We start from the raw sequence: 25,180 nt of genomic DNA, 5'->3' as shown, positions 1-25,180 counted from the left end.
CAGAATATAATTTTTTAGACTTGGACTGTTAGACAAAGAAAGCCAATTGAACACATCACATGGTCCCAAACGTTTTGAGGGCCATTTTTCATATCCATCATCATAATACATATATCATATTTCACATCATAATCATATTTCCCCAAATTCCCCAAAACACTGTCAAATTGTGTGTCTGTGTGTTCCTCCTCACCTTTTTGGTGCCCTCCCCCTCCATCTCGGGGGTGCTTGGTTCTGGAGCCCAAAGCATGCTGGGAGCGATGCAGACGGACAGGTTGAAGGCGTTCATCTGGTTGTCGTGGGCGTTGCCTCGGATACAATGCAGCACGGCGATCACATGTCGCAGCAGAAGCAGGTTCTCAGTGGGCAGGAGGTGGAGCAACCTGACAGAGAGAGAATTACACAGAGATGACCGGAAGGAAGGATGGGAGGAGATGGACATCATGTCAATGAAATGACTACAAGGATCATAAAACCATCCTAAAACATTTGTTACTAGTCCTCACAGTCTGTGGGTGCTGTCATGTTGTTTCTAGATCTCCACAGGAATTTCTCCACCAACATTTTCATGTTGCTTGTTTTTGTTGTTTTTTCCTAAGCAAAAGGAATTTAGCTTGTTGTTTCTGGAACTAAAGCAATACGCTCCCTGTGTCTTTCTTTCACTCTCTAGACATAAACATTGTGTGTTAAAGGAAAAACCAACAAAGTGTCACAGTAATGTGTTGGGCTACCATAAGCATGCAGAACACTCATTTGTTCAGGTCTTTCCTTGAATATGCCACCCATCTGTATAATAAATGTCTGTATGACTTGTTGTGTCTGTGTGTGCTCGTTAGCAAGAGACAGACAGTAACATGGTGTCTGTTATTACTTTAAAATGAACAACAGGACTTTGGCAGAAATGGGATGTATTTCAGGATTTGAAGAGAAAGATCGTACCTCTGGACAGCTTGCATCCGCTCCTCCCCCCCCTCGCCTTCCATCACATCCATCCACTGCTCATACAGATCTACACACAGCATACTGCCCGGGATATTTCGCAGGAAGTCCTAGATGCAAAACACAAAATTAGATTTTGAGCTTATTTATCAAGAAATTAGTTAATAATTTAGTCCATAAAATGCAGAAAAAATAATGGCAAATCCCAATCGTGTACAACACACACACACACACACACACACACACACACACACACACACACACACACACACACATCTTGCATTTGAGAAGCTGTATTTTGCATAATGTTTTGTATAATAACTTAAAAATGACAAACTCCTGCACACTTCTAGTTCATTTCATCTTGAACAGATGCAACATTTTGGTCTAAATTACATTCATCAGGTACATGAATCCGAGTACCACAGAAACGAGGTAATCTAGTGAACGAAACACTTTGAGGAATTAACAGATATCAATCAATCAATCAATCAAAACCTTTATTTGTCCCCAAGGGGCGATTCATTTGCTGCAGTAGCAAGAAATTGGCACACGGTACATGACAACAAAGACAACAACATCATTTAAAATACAGTATATACCAAATAGAGAAAATAAATAAATGCCACAACATTAAAAGTTTAAACCCCTACTACTAGATATAGCCATCAAGGTAATAAGGTCAAAACGTAAAATATCACAGGGACAAAAGCACACAAAGAGCAAATACCTGAATATAGGGTTGCACAATATATTGTTTTTTTAATCGTCATTGCAATATCAACTAGCGCAATATATATATATATATATATATATATATATATATATATATATATATATATATATATATATATATATATATATATATATATATATATATATAATTTGTTCACATACTATAAAAGATTTGTTCAATAAAAGAATGTCAGAAATTATTTTGCTTTTATTTGTTTTAAATTCAACAAGTAATTGGTTGTATTATAGAAGAATACTGAAAGCAAGAGAAAGGCAGAACTGTGTGCCCTTTAATATCATTGTATTTATTGCCAAAAATATAATTATCGTGATAGTCAACAATGTCGTCGCATAGCCCATATTTTCCTCATGTTGTGCAACCCTGAGAGAAAAGAAACAGTACATCCTGATTGAGAATTGGAATTGTGTTATGGGTATAACACATAAGCATCCCTTGACCAACACTATTATAACACATAGTCTACAGCCCAATCCTGTGTAAAATAATTTGCAAAAGACTACATAGAGTCCATTATTCATCATTGAAGGAATGCTTCCAATGATGTAGTTTTACATGAGAAAAAAGTCAAACACTTAAATTATAATTAAATTAGCATCAAGTAACATTAGGCAATGGACTAATTTATTATTGTTTTTTTTTCTCAGGTGAGGCACAATCCTTGTCCGCTGTGCAGAAAACAGGTAAAAACACGACAAAGAAGGGAAACGAATCAGCTCTGTATAAACCCGAAAGCCCCTCGTCTGCTCCCTGGATGCCCATCGCTGTGGTGGCTGTTTGGCCTGGAGCTAAACAATGCAGCACCTTGTGAGTGTAACTGGCAGCCTGCCTGGCTGTGCAGAGACAGATTATCCTGTCTGGATTTATGTGACTTTGGAAGCACATCAGTCGCTCCCGCTTTCTGTTGTCTAGTTCAAACCAATGTGGCGGGGCAGAGCTGTGTGTGGTTGAGTGTTTGTAAGTTACCTTCAGGACAGCAGCGATGACGAACACAGACTGGTGTGTGATCTCCGGGTCCTCAGTTCCACTGTCCAGTCGGTCCCGAAGCTCCCGGCAAGCTTTGGCCCCAGCTGACCGCCTGAAAATGCCTCTGGTATACGGCCCCTCCAGGTACAGGAAGACCAACATGTCCTGGAGGAGACACATTCTCTTTTATTATTATTCAGAATGGAACAGAGGAACATTTTTAACATTACAGAGTAATTAGAAGTTTTGTATCACTAACAAACTAAGAACTAAGAAGCAAAAAATGCTCTTTGCCCGTAAAAGCAGAAAGCATTTAACATTTGACACCAAAGCACTTTGCCCCAGTAATGTTTTAAACCAAAGGAAATCCAGGGATTTCTGGATTAGGTGAATTAAGCTTTCTCAATACCTGCTGTCTGTTTGTGAGCCATCACTTCCTAGAAACTGAATTTCATTTGTGCAAATATGATGAATCAAAAGTATTGTCGGTAGCCCTTTCATTATTATCAAAGAGAAGAAGAACTCAAAGGACACAACACTGACTGACTGAACAGATTTCTGTTGCACGACTAAAACAACTTTTCAACGTACACGTTCCACTAAGACAAGTTTCTTTCTGAGGCTATTTTGCAGAGGCACCGTCATTGTATCCGGGGCTTAGCGCGGCCTAGGACAACTGTGAGGGGTTTAAAGACATGCCAATAAACCGAAGCACCTTTTTCTCCCATCCTAGAATGCTTTGTGGACTAGCAAGACCCTCCTCCGCAGCACCGTTGAGACGGGCGACCATGCAAGACTAAACAAGCAAAATTAAATTGTCAATGTAGAAGCAATGTGGTCTTCTTAAAGGAGTTCTGTGGAGCACCATGTGTAATGGTAAGTAGTGAACCTACTTTCGAGTACCACTACTTCTCCCTATCCCCAAATACACGGTGACCCTCCAGACGGGGTGCTGACCCCTTTTGCTGGCCTACGTGACCTCCACTCGTCTCACCATGATAGGTTTGGGCAGCCCGTGGTCCGGAGAGCAGACAGAGCACAGGGGTCGTCCGAACAGCCGTCCCTGAGTGGGGGACAGCAAGGTCGGGGACAGGGGCAGACCGTCCAGCTGTGTGTTGGAGCCTCTCCAGAAAGGCCAGTTGATCAGAGACCTCTTCCTCTTAAAAGACTTCTGCTGACCAGGCTCTGTGGGGAGAAAGAAGGGGAAGAGGTGAGCTGTGGTTTCAGATATAATCAAACTGCTGTTGCTGGAATAATGCATGTTACAGTTTTTGCAGATTGCTTACACACTGAAATCAAAAATATTGCACAATTATAATGACCTTACACTGAAGGAGCTAAACATTGGCCCAGGTGTGCACCACTCTAAGCACAATGTCAGCCTCACACTATATGCAAAACCATACACAGTGACCTGCAAAACACTAAACACACTTGTATACATTAGACACAGAAGTTTATCATAATGTCACTTCCTTCATCTGTCACCACATCACCACACCTATGAGGCAATCTGTGAAACTCACCCATCGGGGTGCGTGAACACAAGATGCTTAACCCTTGGGTTGTCCTCCCGTCAACCATTAACTTTCGTCAAAATTAACTCTTCTTTTTTGCCTCTTTTTCCCCAATGTTAAAAGAAACCCATATTTCTGATATACAAAACTTGGTCAGATTTGACCCAAGGACAACACAAGGGTTATTTGTAGAAACACCATTCAGGTTTAGGCACCATAAAAATGCAGCAGGTGATTCTAGTATTTTTACTTTGTTTGTTGTTGTTTTCCAACACAGTACATCAGGTTGTGAATTGTTTAACATTTAGCCAAAAAGTCTACAGACTTTTTCAGCATTCATATATTCCGTCCAAATATACACACCCTAAAATGGTTAGGTAGGTGTGTGTGTGTGTGTGTGTGTGTGTGTGTGTATTTGTTCTTATGTGTACTTTTGTGTGTGAAAGCCTACAGTATATGCATGTGTAGAGCTCTGTTTGTCTCTGCAGGCTTGTGACTGTGTGTTTCGTGTTGAGCATTCTCTAGGCGGTGCCAAGTCACAATGTCTACCTGTGTTGTTTGGGTTGGAGTGTCTTTCTACAGGTCTGTCTCTTCACTACATGTTCTGTATGACATAACAGCTCAGCATGTTCCTGCAGTTATGAAACTGCATACTGGGTGTGAAGTGAGGTGCATGTTAATGCAAATGTACAGCAAACATTTACCTATCTAATAATTCTAAATGACACATGTAGAAAACCATGATTCAAACTTGCGTTGCCTTCATGGGGCATAGAAAATACGCAACTAACTTTAAATACTCTAAATATAAAATATTTGTTGGTTCAGTGTCTGAAATTTGATAAATTGCTGCTTTCTCTCAAAATAAGCACTGTGAAATTCTAATGAAAGCTGCAGAAAATCTTTTAAAGGGGAATGCGGTGAAGTTTAATTGTAGCAACTTCTTCAGCACCAGAAGTCTAGAAACGATAACATTTATGTAATAAAGCTGTGTGACTTGTATCAAAGACTAGGACTCCTCTGACAAACGAAAGATTCTTTCAGTGGGTGGAGGACCCACAAAATAAATGTGGCATTCCTCACATAGAATTCAATATTTAACGATCTGCGATGGCATAATGCCCAAATACACTCTGGAACAATGTTCAACAGTAACAGAATTACTGGCCTGTTCTTGCACTTCTCAGCAGGCCGTGCCACATTGAAAAAAACATGACCTTGCTGTAAATCAGGCATTACATCATTACAGCTTTATAGTCACGGAACAAGTTTAGAGGGCTGGGGGGCGTGGGACAAGGTGATATAATTCGTTGGCTGGCTGGGCAGAATCTGTCATCCTATAATCTCCTGCTATCAGTTTTGTAATGATCATAAGCCTTTTATAGAAGGCACTGATCAACACTGTCATGATGATAGAGATGCCAGATCAGAAAATTTGGTTTTGGAAGGACAGTTAGTTCTTCTATAACTTCTTTTTTATTTTTAAAACATCCTCCCATAAATAAACCAACTTTGTTAGATTCTTGGTTCTCCAAGATTAGCCTCCCTTAATAAATCAACACTGCAGTGGAGCATCCAGCTGTCTGATGGTGTATTTTTGTAAACTTGTATTGGTGATCTACCGCTGCGACAGGCAGACTTTTGACCACTGACAAGCTGGACGCGGGAGAGTGAACCTTCACCAAAGTGAAAAATAGCATAATCATGGTTTGTGAGTTGTACTGGAAATCCGTATTTCAAATGTTTTTTTGGTACCGGGTGAAATGGGTCCAATAAGTAGCTCACATTGAATTCAATCGTCATGTTTCAAATTGGAAAAGAAGATATATAAGCAAAGTTGCGGCACTGCTGCTTGTGGTTAGACAATATTCAATAATATGTCTTTGTTATTGTGTTATTTGTGCCATACGCTTATTTAATCATGTTCCCCATGAACAGCTTTTCAATAAAGCATCTTTGGCAAAAAAAATCCAGTCAGAGCTTGAATGTTAGAAAAGTTTTTGTTGGGGTCTTGGGTCGCCTCAATTGTGTATTTCAAAGACATATACTGCATCAGCCAGTCAGTCTGTCAGAAAGGGACATTTACTCTTAACACTGTTTGAGAATACATGCCGGAGTAGGGACTTCTGCCATGGCTTCCCCTTAAACACAACTTTGTTAGCTTTTGGAGTGGGTGTGAACGCCTCAATGGCTGCAAGGCTGGTATGGAGCGACTATGTAAGATGTTGTTATGTTTGAGGCAAAGGAATCTGAGGTCAAAGCTTGTGGTCGGCAAACTGCAGCCTTCTTGACTGGAAAACACACACTTTTCTCCTCAACTTGTTTTCCTCTAAAACTAATGCCCTCTTTTTCCATCCTGCTCCCTGAATCCCCGTTACTCATCCTTGTTATCCACTGTCCTCTTGTTTTTCCTTTCTCCTCATCATCATTTTTCTTTGCCTCCCATTTTTGTGGTCCCCTTTTCCTTCTCTCCCTCTGTAAATTCTTCTCCCTCTATCTCTCACAAACTGTGTTTCTTTTTCCTTCACCTCCGCTGGCCTTCAGACTTTCTCAATAGCTGTGTCATCTCTTTTCACTTTCCATCTTCCTATTCTCACACTAAGCCGTCCCTTCTGGGGTTTCTTCCTCTTTGTCTGTCTGATGTTTTTCTTATTCTGAGTCTGCGTCTCTCCTAACCCCCGCTGTAACCCCTTGTCCCCTAAAATCTCCTTTCCCACCGTTCTCTTTCACTCCTTTTGTTCTTCACCTAGTGATGCATCCTCACAGCTAAGTGTCAAGAACGAGCAAAAACAGAGTGAATTGGTTTATGTAAGTGGAACAAATTCTAAGGAAGTACTTTCTGTTCTGCATTAATATTTCTGTATGATCGTATTTCTTCTTGTGGTTTTAAACAGAATTAAATTTATGGACGGATTCTTGTCACTAACCAACCATCTACTTGGAAACCTCAACTGCTGTGCTGATGAAAACAAGTTTAAGATTTTTCACAGCTCTTTTTCACAACACATACTTTCAATGTTACCAGTGGTTATTCTTATTTTCTTGCAGCAGGTTTACATCCAAAACGCTAAACTTTTAACACTTAATGTACACTCAGATTTTTAAAGGTTTGTGTACTAATTAGCTCTTGGAACACATTGAGGCTGCAACTTCCCCACAAAATGTTTTTTATTCAGAATAGACCAAAAACAATGAGAGCCAGACTAGGCCAGACTTTGATGTTGTAGAAATGAAGAAAGCAAAACGGTATATATTTGCATTAAACATTTCTGTTGTCTCACATAACACATTCGTCAGTGTTGTTTTAACTCTTTTTTCTTTTGATTACGCCACATAGTCCAAGTTCAAAGTGTTTTCACAACCGTTCCACAGTTATTTGAAGCCACTTCTGAAATGTGTTTTTTTGTGTTCTGAAAATTGTCTCATTTGACCTCATGTAAAGGGTCTGACCTCCAGAATGAGAACGACAGTCCTGACCAGCTGTCTTACCTATAAGTGGAGTCTGTCCCGGGGCAGTCTTGCTGGGTTTGAGGATAAACTGGCATTGGGTGTCTGGAGGGAGACACTGGTCCAGCAGCAGCACCCCTGGACAGTCTGTGGGACTTGTTGGATCCCTCCCTGCTCCTCCTCCTAGTCCTCCACCACTGCTCCCACCATCCCGTATGTGGCTCATCTTAATGCTAAAGGGAAACTCGTGGCCTGAATGAGAGATCAGTATCTAGAGGTTAGAGTTCAGAGGTCTGGTATGTACAGTCTGTGACATGTGACGTGGAGTTAAATATGGCAAATATGATCTACATTAGGGCAGAACTCGTGCCATGCTGCGATGAATCAATGTTGAGTTGAGATGTTGAGTGTGAACTACAGAACAAAAGATTATGGTAACAGAATGTCACGGAAATACCACTCTGACACAAAAGTAACTAAAATGCTCCCAGATGTTGAGTTGTTGGTGTTCTGCTTATGCAGTAGTGGGCCCCCTTTGCATTGGTACTGCCTGGCTTGTCACACATTTCTCCATCGGAGGGATGAGACAGTACGTTTTTATTTAACTTTATGAATTTGTGACAGATGTAAGCATTAATATAGATTTTTAAGAATCAGCAGTTTCATTTTAAATCTCCTCTCACACCATTGGATGAGTATCTTTCAAGGAAAAAAGGTAAAAGCTAAAGGGAAAAGAGTATTTTTCCTCCTTTTTAAATGGACAACTTCCAACTTTTTTCTGATTTTGTGATTGGCTTACCAATGAGAGGGTATGGAGGGTCATCCTTACTGGAGTTCACCCACAACCTGTGGTCTTTAACGCAGCCCTAGACAGAAAAAAACAAGAATTAAGTTTAATGTATTCATTTTTCATTTAAATGGACAATTCTGCTACTTTTCCTCATCTCCCCTGCATTTATCTGTTAAGCTACCTTACATCTGCGGTGTCAGGAAACTGAATTCTGTCACAGTAAAGATTGGCTTGAGAGTGTCAACAACTGCTCTGCGAACCAGCTCCACTATAGCCAACCGATTTTTCAAAATGACTGATGTAAATGCTTAATTCAATTTGAACTTGTTATCTTTATTTGAAACATTAAAAAAATATTACAAATCTGTTGGAAAAGTCTAAAAATCCAATTACTTTGTATACATGCTTCACACTGTGGTAATATTTTGTTTGAACAGTCTAATACGGTAATGTTTAACAAAGGTTATTTCTAAGTAGCATAGGCTATGTTTAACCTCACATCAAAGTATATTCACTGTACATCGAGGTGAGTATCTACAGTGGTCTTTGGTTACTCACCGATATGCCAAACTGCAGCAGAGCCATGTGGATGACATCAGTGGTGCTATCAGTGTTGCTGACCGCAAGTGTCTTGGCCTGGTAGAAACGTTATAGTAACATTATGGAAATATCTGGTTGTTTGTGTGTCACATAAATGAGAGCACCGCCAGTGATGTCATTATTACCCACTTAAAGACAGACTGGGAAAATCAAACAACATTTGTTTTTGTGCTGATCAGCATTACAAATCAAAGAGGAAAGAAGAGAATCGTACATATGCACAGTTTCCAATATCTTTTGCAAAGATCTTCAGAGGAATGGTCTTGGGGTCATCCTTCTCTTTTCCCTCAATTATCCGACTGTGTGCAGGGGAAAAACAAAGATCAGTGTTATAATAAAAAATAACATTTGAATAGAAGTAGATATCTCCAGCAATGTGATATGGGAGACTAACATTTTGAGTTAATGGATGTACTAGTTACACTGTGATCATTCTTATTCACGTTGAGCTAGCTTCTATTTAGTCCCTTCTGCTTCATGCAAAATTTGATTTGCAAGATGACCTGTGTTAAAATACCTAAACAAACCATTTCACACTAAGTAGCTGAGTGTATAACCAAACATTTACCTTTTGATGAGTGCCAACCACTTGTTCTTGTCCTCCTCAGAGCTAAAGAAGAGTAAAGACAGTGATAAAACATAATCCGTGTAAATCTCAAATTTCAAAATCAAATTTTTGGAAATAAGCTGGGCACAAATGACTGTCATGCAATGCAAGTAGACATACTACATGAAGTTATACAAAGTAAAAATGAATTGAGTTACATTGAATCTTAGAAAATAAAACTACAGTTAAGGCATTTTTCCCTTTGAGTGTTAACACATTTCTAATGTACTGTGTGTGTGTGTGTGTGTGTGTGTGTGTGTGTGTGTGTGTGTGTGTGTGTGTGTGTGTGTGTGTGTTACCTAAAGGTGACCACATAGTTGCAGGAAGGCCAGCCCATGACGAAGCTCCTCTCTGGGTTGGTACTTCCCTCACACACCTCCTCCAAGCAGCTGGCTGTCCACATTTCACACACTCGGACTTGGGCCTTTACTTTGAAGTGAGTTGGAGACCTGCAGAAGACAGCATGCTCCATTAAACTAGGGTAGGGATCCAAATACAGTGACAACTATTTTCATTATCAGTTAATCTGTCTCTGTCTGTAAAATCTAAGGAAATTATATTCTATTTCATAAATGACCTAAATGATTAATTAGTTATCCAAATAGTTTTAGATTATTAATATTTTGACCACCTGATCAATCAAATAGTATGTACTGAAATATGTGCAAGAGAGAAATCCCCGAAGATTTTCCTTTTACCTTTTAATTTTCTTCATGGAACATTTTTCCAAAAACCTCTAACATACGGCAGTCCTTCAAGAATTGCTTTATATAGCATAGAATTACTAAAAGATAAAGTTATTTTCAGAATTTTAAGACAGGCACACTCAGTAGAAGTGTATTTATCCACCATCAGTGATTATAGAGGGAAAAGGTCCATAGCACACATGTGGCATACACACATACTCTCCCTGCTATTACACAGACAGAAAGGCACATAAACTCACAGACACATCAATTAACTTCTTCTCTCTCTCTCGCTCAAACACACACATACCAACACACATTCCTCAAACTCACCCTGTGTTCAACCACGATGTAATGGCCAATTATAGCAAATACTCTCTGTACTGGAAGGGTCAGCTCCACCCACTGGCCCAAGACTCCTAGGATAGACCACAGAGGTCCTGTTGTGTCTCTTATTGAGGAGTGTGCGTGTGCAGTAAGTATAGGTACACAGAGCAGAAGTCTGTTTCCTTCTCTACATGTCTATGTGTTCATATACGTGCATTAGTGCATGTATGTGGACTTCAAAAACATAAATGTGCTCTTGAAGATTCTATTTTTGAACAGTTTGTGGGTAGGGAGGCCCTTACTGTAGGCTTGAGGCAGGCCAGTGCGGCTTTGATCTGAGCCAGGCTTCATATGGATTTAATTGGCTGGGAAATAATTATATACTGGGGATAAAATGAGGAGGGGGGAGTAAAAGTAGCAGGAGAGAAAAGGAATGAGAATTTAGAGAAAGATAGCAGAAGAATGTTCCCTTCATCCTCGACACATTGTTTTGCTATCAGTGTTAGAGAACCAACTAGATGAAATGTTTTTTTGTTTCTCAAATTTGTTTTGCTCTATTTTTTCCTATTTTTGTCTCCCTGTCTCCATTTTTCCATCCCGCTTTCACTCACACAACCACATAAACATAGACTCCTTCATTCTCTCTGTCATTTCACAAGACACACAGAAGGAAACTTACTTGGCCTTGGCGACGAGCAGCGCGTCGCTGAAGAGGAAGAGGTGTCTCTCCTGGGTCTGCAGGCCCCTCTTGAGCTGTGTTTGGACATGACCCAGGAATAGGCGGTGTGGACACTCAGCCAGGAAGGCCTGGACCAGGGAACAGGACCCTGGGCTGACTAGCGTCAGGCAGCTTTCCCTGGGGGAGAGACAACAGATGAAACACACTATTAGACACAAAGGGAAAAGTCTGGATGTGTTTGGTGTTTGTTAACCTGAGCATTGGATGTGGCTAGGCTCAAATTCAAGTCAAGTCAGGTCAATTGTATCTATACTGCCCAGTATCACAAATTTGCCACAAGGGGCTTTACCGTCAACACATACTGTAGAAGTGGGAGAAAGAGACAAGGACAACATGCACACAGGAAGGGGGGGGGAGTGAGAGAGAGCGAGAGAGAGAGACAAAGAACATCCGGAATGAGGCACCAGGAGAAAGAGGTCCCAGTACAGCCGATGATCAAACTCTCTCCACCTCCATCCACGATTACTGCAAAATTGCCACTGAGCAAGGCACTGAGTCCCTACTAAATGTTACAATGGAGCCACTTACTTACTACTGCTACTTAAGACTGCAGAAGATATGTGCAGCGCAACAAGCCATCGCTGAAGCATGCTCAATAGGTGGCAACATTGGAGGAAATTAGCTAAATAGCAGTAAACATTAAACAATCAAATTAAATAATTACTAAGTGGCCAAAAGTAAGAAGCTGAATCTAATGACGTGTAGTTGTCTGCTAAACCGAAATAAATATCTTGTATTTAGATATCTTTATTTATTCCAGTGTTTTTACTTTGCTGTACTAGCACCTTGGGATTTTCCAAACTCCTCCGGAGTGTAGAATACTGAGGCAGCAGCAAGCATGTAGCATGACGCCAATGTTGTGGTGAACCCAACTTGGAAAAGGCTTTAAAAAAGCTCAAATGTCCAAATTGCTTGTACAGCGTAATGAATGTCCTAAAGTGAAATATTTACGTTGTTATTTCCTGTATTTCCTTAACTGATTCCTCACAGTTGGAACCACACACACAATCAAGCATTATGAGTAAAATAAACATTGCACTGCAATTGTTTGACTACAAATGTGTTATTATTTGCATGTATCGGAGCAGCACAAAGATAGCTCTGTTAACTTAATCAGCCACAATAAGCTGTGATGGAGCTACAGGAGTTCCTGTCAGCATCAATGGAACTTCTACTGGTACGTTTGAGATAAATAGTGAATAACTGCCACTTAATATTGCAAAGAACCGTTCATTCAAAAACCTTATTTGTGTTGTTTTTACATATTGTCTTGTCAGTTTCCTCTTTTTCTTTTTTCTCCATTCTTAAATGGGATAAAAAATACTTCCTTGTTTGTTCGCTACAGAATCTCTTTGAGAAATATCTTAAGTTTCCGTAGTGTCAATATGTGCCACTCATGGACCGATGTAAACAGAGGGGAATTTTTGGAAGGAAGAGGAAATAGTTTGAGACCTCCATCCTTTCCTGTTTACACTTCAATACCAGATAAAAGAATTAAGTCTCCACTAACACGCACATATATCCAAATTTATCTCTGTCTCTACCTTTCTGTGTCTCTTTCATGTACACAAACATGCACACACTTTTCCGCTCTCTCACGCATGTATACACTCACCTCTTAACAGACTTCCTATTTTTCATTCCTTCTCTTACACGTGCATATCCTTCATACCCACGAGGACACACACAATGCTGTCGGTAACTTTCGCCAAAGTGCCCTTTAGTAGTCCCAAGTCTTGCTGGGAAGACAGAAAAGCTCGGAATCTCTCATTCATCCCCACCCTTTCAGCTCGCATAAGTGATTGGTTACGTAATTAATTAACGAAGAACAGACGACTACGCTGGAGTGCTTCCCTTTTTAGTCCGTCTTTGTGTGCCATCCAAAAATAAATGAAAGGGGGCTGAGAGAATTTGATTAAACAACGATGAATGTAGCCAATTAAGCGTTGATGCTCGATGGGACACATCGTCCTGCAAGACCGGGAGATGACAACTCATTGAAAAGAGTAAAAAACGGGAGATGGATAGGGAAATTTGTCCCATTCTTTAGGTTCAATACGTACTATGTACAAGGACAAGACACCATGTTGCTACAACAATTGCAGAATCAACAGTTGCAAAATAATCAGCCATTATTCCTGGAAGAAAGAAAATACATGTGGTATACTTTGAAAACATGTACATAACTCATGCACCCTTCACCTGTTTCAAATAAAACATTTCTTTCTTTCTTTCTTTCTTTGTCGGGGAGAAGTATTTACATGTAAATCCTCATTTTTGGTGTCTACTTCTTCAGCAGTGTCATTCTGTGACAAGCCTCAGAGTTGTCTCTGTACATAAATTGTGACTCTTACTAAGCACCAAAGCACAGCGTCTACTGGATCTCTCAACATGGCGCTAACTGCTTTCTTACTGTCACGCCTCATGCCACTGCAGAAGGACTGCACAGGGGTAAAAAAGCTTAAGGGAGGGACGTTGGGAGGATTTTTGGGTTCCTTGATTAAGTTGCACCAGGATAAAAGTCTAAAAAATTCCCATTGAGTTTATCAACACATCCTCCTTTGTTCGTATTGTCCTTGCAGATCCTGGAAATGTCAGAAAAGCCCACACCCACGCACACTAATACAAATGGACAAATCTTCTTGTAAAGCCCCTTTCACATCTTGCTGCCCTAAAAAAAAGGACAACGTCTTCCGTATTCACCACACATGCCTCCCTCCTGAATGTGGGATTGACAGCTGAGCCGGCTGTCTTTTGAATCGGACTGATGAGCAGCTAATGGCGCCATTGTACATCATGTGATGTTGATAAATTGAATGCTCTGCCTGCCCGCATACATGGCCACCATTGTTGAGGAAAAGCACCAAGTTGGGAGAACTGTTGACTTTTTGGAACACAATAAGTGGCTACTGAATGAACAATGAACCACACAACACAGCATACTAATACCCTAGCATGTATAATTAAACAGCTCCGGGCACAATTTGTATATAAAAGGCTGATCATATCAGCACAAATCACAAAGCAGGTCATTCACAAGTTATTTAATTTATAAAGCCTAAAATCAAAACAAAATTGTCCAAAAGGGCTCTCTATCTTTTGACCCTCAAATAGGATTAGAACCACAATATAAAATAACTAAAATGTAAGTTACTCAAAGAGGTAGAGCTAGAGACTAGCAAAATTAGAAAATACAACCAATGGTACATGACATTGGTTTGGTTTGAGAAATTTTGTACAATGTAACACAACTTCCAAAGTTTTAAGTTGGATAACAAAGAAAACACACTCTTCACTGAGTAAAGCTGTCCAAATTAAACTTCAGCAAGAAAAAGAGAAGCAATAGTGGACTCGTCCGCAGTAAGCTGCATCTTTCATGTGGGCTGACAAGCCTGCAGTCGTTGCATCACACAATGAGTGCGTAAATCATGGAGGCTGGGATGGGAAAGATGAGTAAAGTCTTAATCATGATGACATGACCAAAATCATAACTGACCTGAAACATACAAGCACCTGTAAATCCACACCCAGGAGGACAACAGCTGGAAAAACAGCTGCCACTTTCTCATTCTCCTCTCACTCTGATTAACTTTTATTTCTTTGCTGACATGTCCCATCATCTCACTTTTGTCTCTCAGCCAATTTTTGTCTCTACTCTCACCCTTTTATCTTCTGCTATCAGTTTTTTTGATATATCAATACTTTAATTAACCCAAATAGCTTAATTAATGGCCTAATTAGTATGTGCTGAATTATTACATCACCTTAGCTGTCAATTGTTCCACCCTGACCAAGCGGACTGAATCCCTGAGGGCAGCAATGACACACTCTTATATAAGTATCAATCTGCTCAACTCGGTGTGTGTGTGTGCGTCAGTGAGAGAAACACACCAGTCTGTACCATCTCCTAAATCCACAGCAAACAACAAAACTTCAGTAAAGATGACAAAGTAATTGCACAAGGAATACATTCCTAAATTACACTGTAATTATAACTAATTGAATATGTTTGTATTTTTGTATATGTGTTCTTGTAAAGGAAGAAAATTAAAGGAGAATTTTGTTGCCTACACCAGCAGGCTTAAACAGGACACGTTTTAAATGTGTTTTTAGCCTCTTAACATGTTCCAAATGTCATTACCAGTGCCTAGCCATGTGCAGTGATTCCTTCTGAGTGAACGCATTGAATCAGACTGCTGCAGATGTGAAAGAAATGCATTAAAGTTGAGCTAGTTCAGCTCTGTTTAGTTCTGGTGTTGAGACTGCAGTTAGAGAGCTTAGGGACCGTCTACAAACTACAACACAGAGAAGAGATAAAACAAGTAGGCTATCAATTAAATGATTAAAAAAGGTAGTGTTTCCAAACTTTAATCAATTATAACTTGTCTCCTTGCTAGTTAAAAAAAAAAGCATATGCTTATTTTTGAAAATATGTTTGTATCTCTTTTTGGTGTTGCAGTTTGTAGACGGTCCCGAAGCACTCCTTGCAATATCAACACAAGAACTAAACAGCTGAATTAACACAACTTTCATGCATTCTTTTCACAACAACAGCAGTCAGATTTCCTGTGTTCACTTGGAAGGAATCACTGCACATTGCTAGTCACTTTTAATGACATTTTGAACATGTTTAGAGGGTAAAGCACATTTAAAACTTGCCATGTTTAAGCTAACTCTAGCGGGAGGATAACTAGGTGTAGGAAGTACCAATTGTTTTCATTTTTGTTGCTACTGACAGCACTCAAAATTTACAGACAACAGAACTATGTGTTGAAATTGACCGGAATTCTCCTTTAATAGGTAATGGCCCATTCTTCATTTGACATGAATTTGTTTGTTATGCAGGTGCTAGCTGCTACTGGGAAAAAAATATGAGTGGAGTTTGTGGGAAACCACATTCATCATTTCATCAATATGAGCAAAACATTTCAAATTACACGCATAAGTTCTTCTATGGAAAATCCAAAGAAGATGCCATCGTCCTGCCCATGAAGAAATTAACCAGCTACCAAGCAACCTCTAGCACGCCAACAGATTTTTAAAATCAAACGGACTAATTCACATCTTTTCCACCCTCTGCTTCTTTCCTGTTTCCACCTGACTCACCACCCCAGATCATTTCCATAGGCAAACTATAATGTCATCCCTGGCTGACATGCAATGCTCTCTATATAGCCACATACAGAGAGAGAGAGAGAGAGAGAGAGAGAGAGAGAGAGAGAGAGAGGATGAGGTCAGAATATTAAAACGCTTCCCTTTTTCCAATGTTGTCATTTTTTGGATCCAAATGTCCTTAAACAACCAGAAAAATGAAAGACTAAAAAAGACCCAAACGGAGAAATTGTTCCCTTTTTTTTCTAAAAGTTTAATGCAAGTTAGAACTCGGGTTTCAGGTTGAGATTAAAATTGCAATTCAATAAATACAGTGATATTTTAACAACTGTATTAAAACAAATATATGTCTGTGTCCTAGGATGCAAGAAGAATGGACACAGAGGTTGTTGTACGTGTCAGTTTGTGGTGACACTGTGGCTGACAGTGAGTGTGAGGTAGAGCCTGTCAGCCTATCATGTTTTTATGTGCTTTATAGGCCTTCGTCCCTGCAGTATACATTTTATTGCCTGAAGAGGAGGGGACCTATTACTCCAGTTTGAACCTGTAATACCCTGGACTGTAAGCCTCAAGACTGAAGTATGAGGTCATATTTTTGGATGGTGTGTGTGTGTGTGTGTGTGTGTGTGTGTGTGTGTGTGTGTGTGTGTGTGTGTGTGTGTGTGTGTGTGTGTGTGTGTGTGTGTGTGTGTATTTGTGTGTGATGCTGAGCTGATGGCCAGAGACTTTCAGTGCCTCTTGGCCTGATGGGAAAGGCGGGACCAAGGAAGCAAAAGAACTACCTCAAAGATAAAGGAGAGAAAAAAAAACTCTTTTTATATGATTATATGCATTGTTTTTCAGGCATCCAGCTGATGCTCCTACCTACAGTAATCCAACATTACAATGACAAAGGTATTCAAATAAGAGCTTTAAGATCGACACTGATCTGTAACTCATGTATATTAAATGATCATCATTGATTGTAATTTAATTGGAACTATTACACACTGGACAAATGAACACACATGCTGATGCTGTTCATTGACTGCCCACATTGAAAGTAGTGAAAAAAGAAAAGGAAATTTTTTCCTGTGAAAGCAGTTGCCCAGTAGCTTTGCCTTGCTAAGACAATGCCAACACAGAGCTAGTGAACTGTAATTGTAAATAATAGAAATAAATCTGTCAATATGCTGTAAAAATGATACTAATACAAGTTATGTTGTTCTTTTATACAAGTAAAACAGTAATAGATCATTTTAAACAAAAATCAGTCCTGATTATGTTTTCTAACATTTACTCTTGTTTTTGTGATGCAGTAATGAGTGACTGCCACTGCCAAGTACTGTTGGCAGAGCTGACGTATCCTTTAAAACGGTATTCATAGGACTTTAGGGTTTTTATACAACACTTACCAAAGCATTGAGGTGGTCTGACAAGCTTTTACAAACTATCATAAATTCATAACAAACAGAAGAGATCAATACTAATCTGTCTTAAGCAATATGGAGGTAAATGTTCTTTTGAAAGAAAGTCACAAGCACAACCATGACCTTTCACCTTTACCTGCTGGAAGTCTCACAAAATGTGATAATTTCATATCTCTGCATACAATTCCAGACATTAATGAACACCTCACACACCCACTGACATGGGAGGTGTTACCCCACTGGCCCCTACACCTCCTGATGAAAGGCCAAAGGTTAGGGGAGACAGCTGAGAGTGTTGAGCCCTGGCTCCATACGTCCTGAGACTCACAGACACACTAAATAGCTTGCCTGTCTCGCGCACACGCGCACGCACACACACACACACACACACACACACACACACACACACACACACACTTGCCCATAATGGCATATAAACCTACATTTTAAAGCCAAAAAGAGCTTTCCTGAGCATTTTGAGGTTTTCAGCCTGCATCCATCATAAGAAACTCTACAGCATTTCTCAAGAGATCTATATGCTAATGTCCTTCCTTTTGGTAATTCATGATCTTCCTTCAAGAAGTTTGATTCTCTGTAACTAGTCGATTTTCTTCAAAGACTGAAAGCTTCATGAAATTCCAAAAATTGTTTTCTGTTACTCTCTAAATACCCATCTTCCCACCCTCCAAAAAAGATTCCAGTAAATAAATGTCATCCATCGAGGGGTTTGTAATGGCTTATTTCCGACCCTGTTAAAGGAAGAGAAAGGGGATTTGTGTGATACGAGGTTGATGAAAAGCCTGATAGCTCTGGGAGAAGTAAGCATTTAAACCCGGTCTAAGCCATGAATAAATCAGGAAGTCCAACCTCTTAGATGTCGGAGACAAATTTAAGGCAATGTAGGAGAGCTTTGGGATATTCATGTGAGAATATATATTCATATTTTTAAGGCAGTTTGTAACTTTTTACAGAAGGAGCAATCTGTATTTCTTCAGAGAGAGTGCAAAACTCAGAGAAAGCACAACCTTCCACTGCTGCTCACGTTCTTTATCCAGAAAACTGTTTACAGAAAAAGGAATAAACATGAATGAGTACAAATTACTCAGAAACCAGTAAAACTCGTGTAGCGGGATTCTCTGCAGCAGCTGCATCTCTAACACCATCTACTGAGGGAGAGCATGGCTTCATTGAGGAACTACAGGCCAACAATGATGTCAACGCCGAAGTAGCTCTTTACTATGAAAGCATGTTGTGTGGGTGTGTGTGTGCGTGTGTGCGTATGTGTGTGCGTGTGTGTACGTGTTCCCTCATACCTGGATGTGCTTTTCGATCTGGTAAGGGCTTTGCTGATGACCAATGAGGGGGCGGACTGTCGTCTCTGGGCCAAGGTCTTCATCTTCTTCACAGTCAGAGAGAGAGAGAGAGAGAAGATGGGTCAATGCAAGTGGTGGCTTAAGGTGATGGTTTGAACCATTCTTTTTGGTTTGCATCGCATAGTGGATGATAAATAACGTTGTTGCAAAGGGCATTTGTCAGCACTGCTTGAGGCTGGTTGATTTTGGTCAGTGCGGGAAATATAGGAAAGGGAAATAGATAAAGCTCCAGTATATGTGTTTGAGTGTGAAAGAGAGAATTTAAGAAAGAGAAGGATGGTGACTGAAAGAAGAGAAGTGACTGCAGTAAAGATGGAAAAGAGGAAGTGAGCTAAATTGTTAACGTCCCTTTGTTGACAAAGGGACATTTAAAAAGAGAAATATGTCCTCCAGCAGTTGCACAATGTTTAAGATCCCCCATACAGCGTACTCCCAATGCAACATGATTCAAACTGAACTGAAAGCTACCTCACAGAAGTATGACAGAATTCCAATAACTGCAAAAAACTTTAAGAAAACATGAGTAACTGTATTCTGTTGTATTGTCTTCTGTATGTATTGGATTGAAGAAATTGAAGAATAACACCATAACAGTACTGCAACCATCATGCATTAATTTTGATGTTCAGATCAGAGTTTAAACAGTGAATATATCCAGAGTTGTTTTGGGTTATTTTGTCATTAAAACTCCATTACTCCTCTCTCTTTTTTTATCTTTTTGTTTTACAGATTAAGGCTGATGAGGGCTTTTCAAGGCATAATCAGAAAAGGGATTTCTGAGGATATCACTCATGCTGTTTGTGTTGGTAATGTTAGAGGACACAACCAGTGGTGGAAGAAGTATTCAGACATTTTACTTAAGTAAAAGTACTAATACCACACTGTAAAAATACTCTTATACAAGTAAAAGTCCCGTATTGAAAATGTAACTTAAGTAAAAGTAAAGTATCATCAGGAAAATGTACTTAAAGTATCAAAAGTAAAAGTATTCAATGCAGAAAAATCCTCACATTTTAGAAACTGGAAACAATCAAAAGTGTTCTGTGTTTGACGGTCTTAACATTTTACCTGGACTTGTGGGCCATTACATTGTCAGGCAGTTTCATTTATAATAAAACATCAGATTTATAAACTACATGTATTTTGTGTGCAAAAAATCCTCATCTGTAAAGTAACCGACTAGCAACTAAAGCTGTAAAATATCTCTTTCTGAAATGTTGCGGTGCAGAAGTAGAAAATGGTATGAAAAGCAAAGACTCAAGTAAATTACAAGTGCTTGAAATCTGAAGTTTAGGAACAGTACTTGAGTAAATGAACTTAGTTTCATTCCACCACTGGTCATGACTTTTTTTTTTCTCGGAATGTTACCACCAATCGCTGCTTTTTTGCAACATTAACCGCCTCCACAGCTCACATCCTGCCTTCTGAAAGATGCAGTTACACCTTTTGAAACACGCGTTGGAGGGGGGCGCCGTCTACTACAACCGACCTGCTGGACATCACATCTGCTGTCTGTCAGTGCTGCAGATCAGGGTCAAGGACCAAAACTGGGGTTGGAAAGCTACAATACATTACTGTAACAATGTCGAGTGCATTTACTGGAAAGCCAGAGATTAGGGTTAGAATATGAAACCATGCATTTAGTGATTATTGTAGTGCTCAAAGTAATTTGAGAGAATGCCACTTGTAGCTCTGAAGCGCAGGAGCCATCCCTCTATGTTTGGTGGTGCCTCCTGTCTGTCTGATTAAGGAATAATCATTATCAGCACATTATCCTGCTCTGTCATGTGGTTCCTTCTCGTCTACTCAGCTAACTGGTTTCCAAAACTAACATTAAACCAGTAAAACCAATGGGGATCTGGGCTTTAGTTCTTGGTTGAAACGTTCTTTAATCAAGTCAATATTTGGTAATATTATTACAATATATCAAAATGCAGAGACCGTATACTTTTCTTTTCTGGAAACGCTTGATAAAAACTCCACACTTGCAACGTTTGTGCGCCATGGACCTGAAGATGTCGGTCATCAGATAACGCACTGAATCACAATACATGTCTGATTAAACAAACCTGAAGGAAAAGTTTAACTACTGATTGGAAACCGTGACATAGCAGTGACAACACTATCAACGGAGCTAATCATTATCCAGTCCAAACCGTATTAAAGCACGCCAAATAAGTGCAGATTTGCAAGAATGTCAAGAAAAAGAAAAAATAATAATACTACAAGTAAAGCATAGAAAACTAAGATTTCACAAAGAAACATAACCTCTATTCGGAGTTTAAACTTGAAAATTACACACCGCATGTCTCTGCAGGAATATTGTAGCTATGAGAGCGTAAAATACCAGTTTCCTGGGTCTTAAGGGTGCAATTGGAATATACTAATTTAACCTTAATGAGCAACTCAGTGCGCTAAAACGCAAACCGTGTGCAGAGTCAGCACTCCATCAGCATCAAAGTCCAACAGAGAAGTGTCACTCGTACCTTTTTGCTGTCGGGAAGGGCTTTGCTCCCCCCTGTCAGGGAGTCGGACCTGTTCTGTCCCATGGTCCCCTGCTGCGGTGACATGGTTTCCATCAAGACTGAATAGATCCACGGGGCCAAGCGCGCAGTATTCCCATGATACGAGTGTAAATCCAAAATTATCCGATAAAGAGAAGGGCAAGAGCCCGAGGAGAATCCATGATGGATAGGTGCTGATCCGGAGGAAGAGGAGGTGAAACCTGTGCACTGCGCTCCTCTCTGTGTCTGAGCGCTGCGACTCCGGTCCGCCTCATCGGACTCTAGTTGTGAACAACGTGGGGATGAAACATACGACTTCCGCTCATGCTTTTCAAAGTAAAGCCGTGTTTACAAAACAGGATCGGTTTTTTGCGGGGTGAGAAGAATCACAATTTAACACAGCATGTAAAGTAAAAGTCGAGATAAGGTGGCATGTTATTGACAAAGGTTAGCAGTGCTTGTAAAAACTACAAACACACAGAGTAAAGTTCCGGTGTTAATTTTCTACAAAAATCTCCTAATATCTAAGCAAAGCAGGTTACTTCCTGCAGCCCCAGTGTGCAAGTATCCTTAAACGTTCCAGATTACTGCATGACATGCAAGCGGAAATAAGGGTCTGGAGCACACTAATTGATTTTCAGCCTTTAACTGTGCAAGCAAACTCATGTTTTAACACTACTGTGCCTATATTCAAGTCAAAATGGACAAAGACAAAAGGCAAACATAAATTTAATAATTCAAAACAAGTACATTATTCTCAATTGGTAATTGGTTGCACAGGGCTTCAAATCTACTGGATAATGGATCCAAAGGTGGGAGTTGCCATGTCAATGTCCTTGTCCCACGCCCCATGCACTATATAATCACATCAGGAATGAAAGAACACAAATATAGGTTACAAAGGTAGAGGTACAAAAAATAGCATACAAGTACTGCATTCAGCAAGTGTAACAGATTAAAGGAAACTAGACAAATTCAGTTCCTCAATTAGGCCAAAAGACCCAACTGTGCCTCTCTACGGAATCAGGTAGTAACATCACCAGCTCTCTTCACAGCATGTCAGTTGGTTTGGGTAATAAGGTGATTTGTTAGGTAGCCTAGTTTTGCACCAGTTAAGTGTATTACCCCTCAAAAGCCAATCCTGCATCATTAGCTTATTTTGTTGCTACGTCTTGTAGAGCGACACGTTTCAAAATCTAGTTCTCAGAGGTTTATGTTTTAGTTTATATTGTGCTCAGAGGAGGCTCAAAATTGTATTTAATGTGTTGCCACTTTTATTTTGAAGACCTAACTACTGATCATTTCCTAACCCAACCCACATGTCTTGACATAGCTACCCGAAAGCATGTTTGGTTTCTTGAGCTTGGCAGTGTGCGTTTTTATTTGAACGGCCTATCACATGTTTTCCTTGTCTGGCGGTCAGTGCCATATAGAAGGTGACTGTTCTTGTACGACAGGATGGGGGTTTGCAGAGGGTCCGGGCCAGGTGTAAGAATGTTCTCCAAGGGCCAAGAATAACATGGCTGACGAGGAGGAATGTCCACAGTATTTTCTTTCTACATAGGCATGACGCATTTTCCTTATAGCTAGCTAATGTATACTTAACTGTGGGATAATTTTCCAAGTGGGTGGGAGTGTTTACTTTTAAAAGTCTGAAGGCATGAAGAAAACACCTCCATCAAAGCTGAAGTTAAACTGATTTGTCGACCATACAAACAGAATTCTCGCATTTGTAATCAGATTACTGTGTTTTACAGTTAGGACTTCAATATTAAAGAGATACCTTTAAATGGATAACCATTATATAACCATTAATAACCATTGGAAATTAATTTTTCTGCAGAGATCTTCCACTGCCAAAATGCTTCAAATCATAACAAAGTGTCTTTCTGACCGGACTATTTTCCACAGCACCTTATCGTTAGCCAATGTCTCCTCCGCTGGTAGGCATGCAACAATTGTTCCATCTTATCTGTCCCCCCGAAAAGAGACATGCATTGGATGATAAGAACATTGATAATGCTCGGCCATCTTCTTTGATCATGTTACAAGCTGCATGAAACAACAGCCGGAGAATACTGTGACTTCTTTCTGGAGAATGGCTGCAATTCTTGATGCACAGTCCTGTCCTCCAGCGCCCGGTGTGGTCAAGTCACATTTGTTCTTGAATTTCGATTGCACTTCATGTTCCCTCATTTTAGGGGTAAATGACTGCTTATGTTTCCTGCTCTTCTTCAAGCATATAGTCTGGAGGGATCCAAAGAAAAAAGCGAGATTAAATTGAGGGTGTGTCATACAGTAATATGGTTGGAAACGCCACTGGTTGACCACAACTACCACTGCTCTGAACTGTTTTGTTTCTACCTCTTCTTTGTTCCACTCTAGAAGACGCCGGGTTGCGACAATAAAAAGTTCTTTGTAGAGTTTTTTCTTTCGGTATCCATGGCAAAAAGCAACACATCTCGCCGTGCCTCAAAACAAACATTTGACTCATCCCAAAAAACCCTAAGTGGGTCACACAACACACTGTCAGAAGGCAGCCAAACCCTCCTAGACTCTCCTCATGCCTTAACCAAGCTTGGAATGACTGCAGTAGAGGGAAGCCTAATCTAGTGATAAAAATAAAACGCACAGAGAATCCATATGTGTCCACGTGAATATCATCTGACATTTTCATTTTTTAGCGTGTCTAAAAGGGAATGTCTGCTGCACGCATGGAGAATCCGACTATTGTAAACCTTAAGCCGGGGAGAATATCAGCTTGAAAGGCAAACAGTAGATTTCAGAAAGAGAAGTGAGCTGGAGAGAGTTCAGAGCTCTGACTGGAGCCTCACATGAAGGCTTCATTCTTGTCTGGGTAGGGTTGGGGTGTTAGGGTCGCACTTAGCACTGTAAACACATGCACAAATGCACCTTTGCACACAGTATACATAGCTGAATATCTATTAAAAGAGTACTCTTCTCTTCCCTCCCTCCCTATTTTAAAAACAAACAAATGCTGTTCATGTGCAGCATTTTTAAAGAGAGGCCACAAGGACATGATGAGTAGTTTAGAAGCTCCGGTTTCCATGTGCATAGATAGACAGATGCATGTGTGACGGATGACAGAGGTGCTTCGAGCAGACAGGGAGTTGCTGTGACCCAAAACAGCATCCTTCACCACTGCCGCCACCACCTCTGCTGCTACTTTAAGAAGCCAGACTTCCACGTTGCCTGCCAAAAATAAAGACAGACATTTCCCTTTTTACCCTGAACAGCATAACTCAGAGGTTTCTGGGTGAAGTATGGCTCTACAAATTCTGGAAAAAATGATGTGGGTGCAAAATTGTTCTAACTGTGTAAGTGAAAAACCTTATACAACTTTATATCTGAAACACTCCACGTTTGCACATCACATATACTGTTCTGGC

At 40.1% G+C, this 25,180-nt stretch overlaps 1 protein-coding gene across 2 annotated transcripts in view; it reads right to left on the bottom strand.

Annotated features, from left to right (window-relative positions):
• The window catches only part of arhgap20 (Rho GTPase activating protein 20), a 51,077-nt gene that overhangs the window by 9,505 nt on the left and 16,392 nt on the right, over positions 1-25,180 (bottom strand). Inside the window, exons 1-13 of one of the 2 annotated variants that reach the window (XM_034885476.1) lie at positions 21,753-22,043; positions 19,207-19,292; positions 11,313-11,489; positions 9,920-10,069; positions 9,582-9,623; positions 9,228-9,312; positions 8,972-9,049; positions 8,423-8,489; positions 7,666-7,875; positions 3,654-3,844; positions 2,660-2,824; positions 940-1,049; positions 194-383 (exon numbers count right to left, since the gene is read on the bottom strand). In XM_034885476.1, the coding sequence (XP_034741367.1) occupies positions 194-383; positions 940-1,049; positions 2,660-2,824; positions 3,654-3,844; positions 7,666-7,875; positions 8,423-8,489; positions 8,972-9,049; positions 9,228-9,312; positions 9,582-9,623; positions 9,920-10,069; positions 11,313-11,489; positions 19,207-19,292; positions 21,753-21,845 (1,644 nt within the window). In that variant the 5' untranslated portion in view covers positions 21,846-22,043. Of the gene's footprint in view, positions 1-193; positions 384-939; positions 1,050-2,659; positions 2,825-3,653; positions 3,845-7,665; positions 7,876-8,422; positions 8,490-8,971; positions 9,050-9,227; positions 9,313-9,581; positions 9,624-9,919; positions 10,070-11,312; positions 11,490-19,206; positions 19,293-21,752; positions 22,044-25,180 lie in introns of those variants that run through there. The other variant, XM_034885475.1, reaches the window with a different exon arrangement.

Source organism: Etheostoma cragini, chromosome 11 (assembly GCF_013103735.1).
Source record: "Etheostoma cragini isolate CJK2018 chromosome 11, CSU_Ecrag_1.0, whole genome shotgun sequence".
Taxonomy (NCBI): Eukaryota; Metazoa; Chordata; class Actinopteri; order Perciformes; family Percidae; genus Etheostoma; species Etheostoma cragini.
The sequence above is the reverse complement of the archived record's forward strand: the minus strand, read 5'-3'. Positions and strand labels throughout refer to the sequence as shown.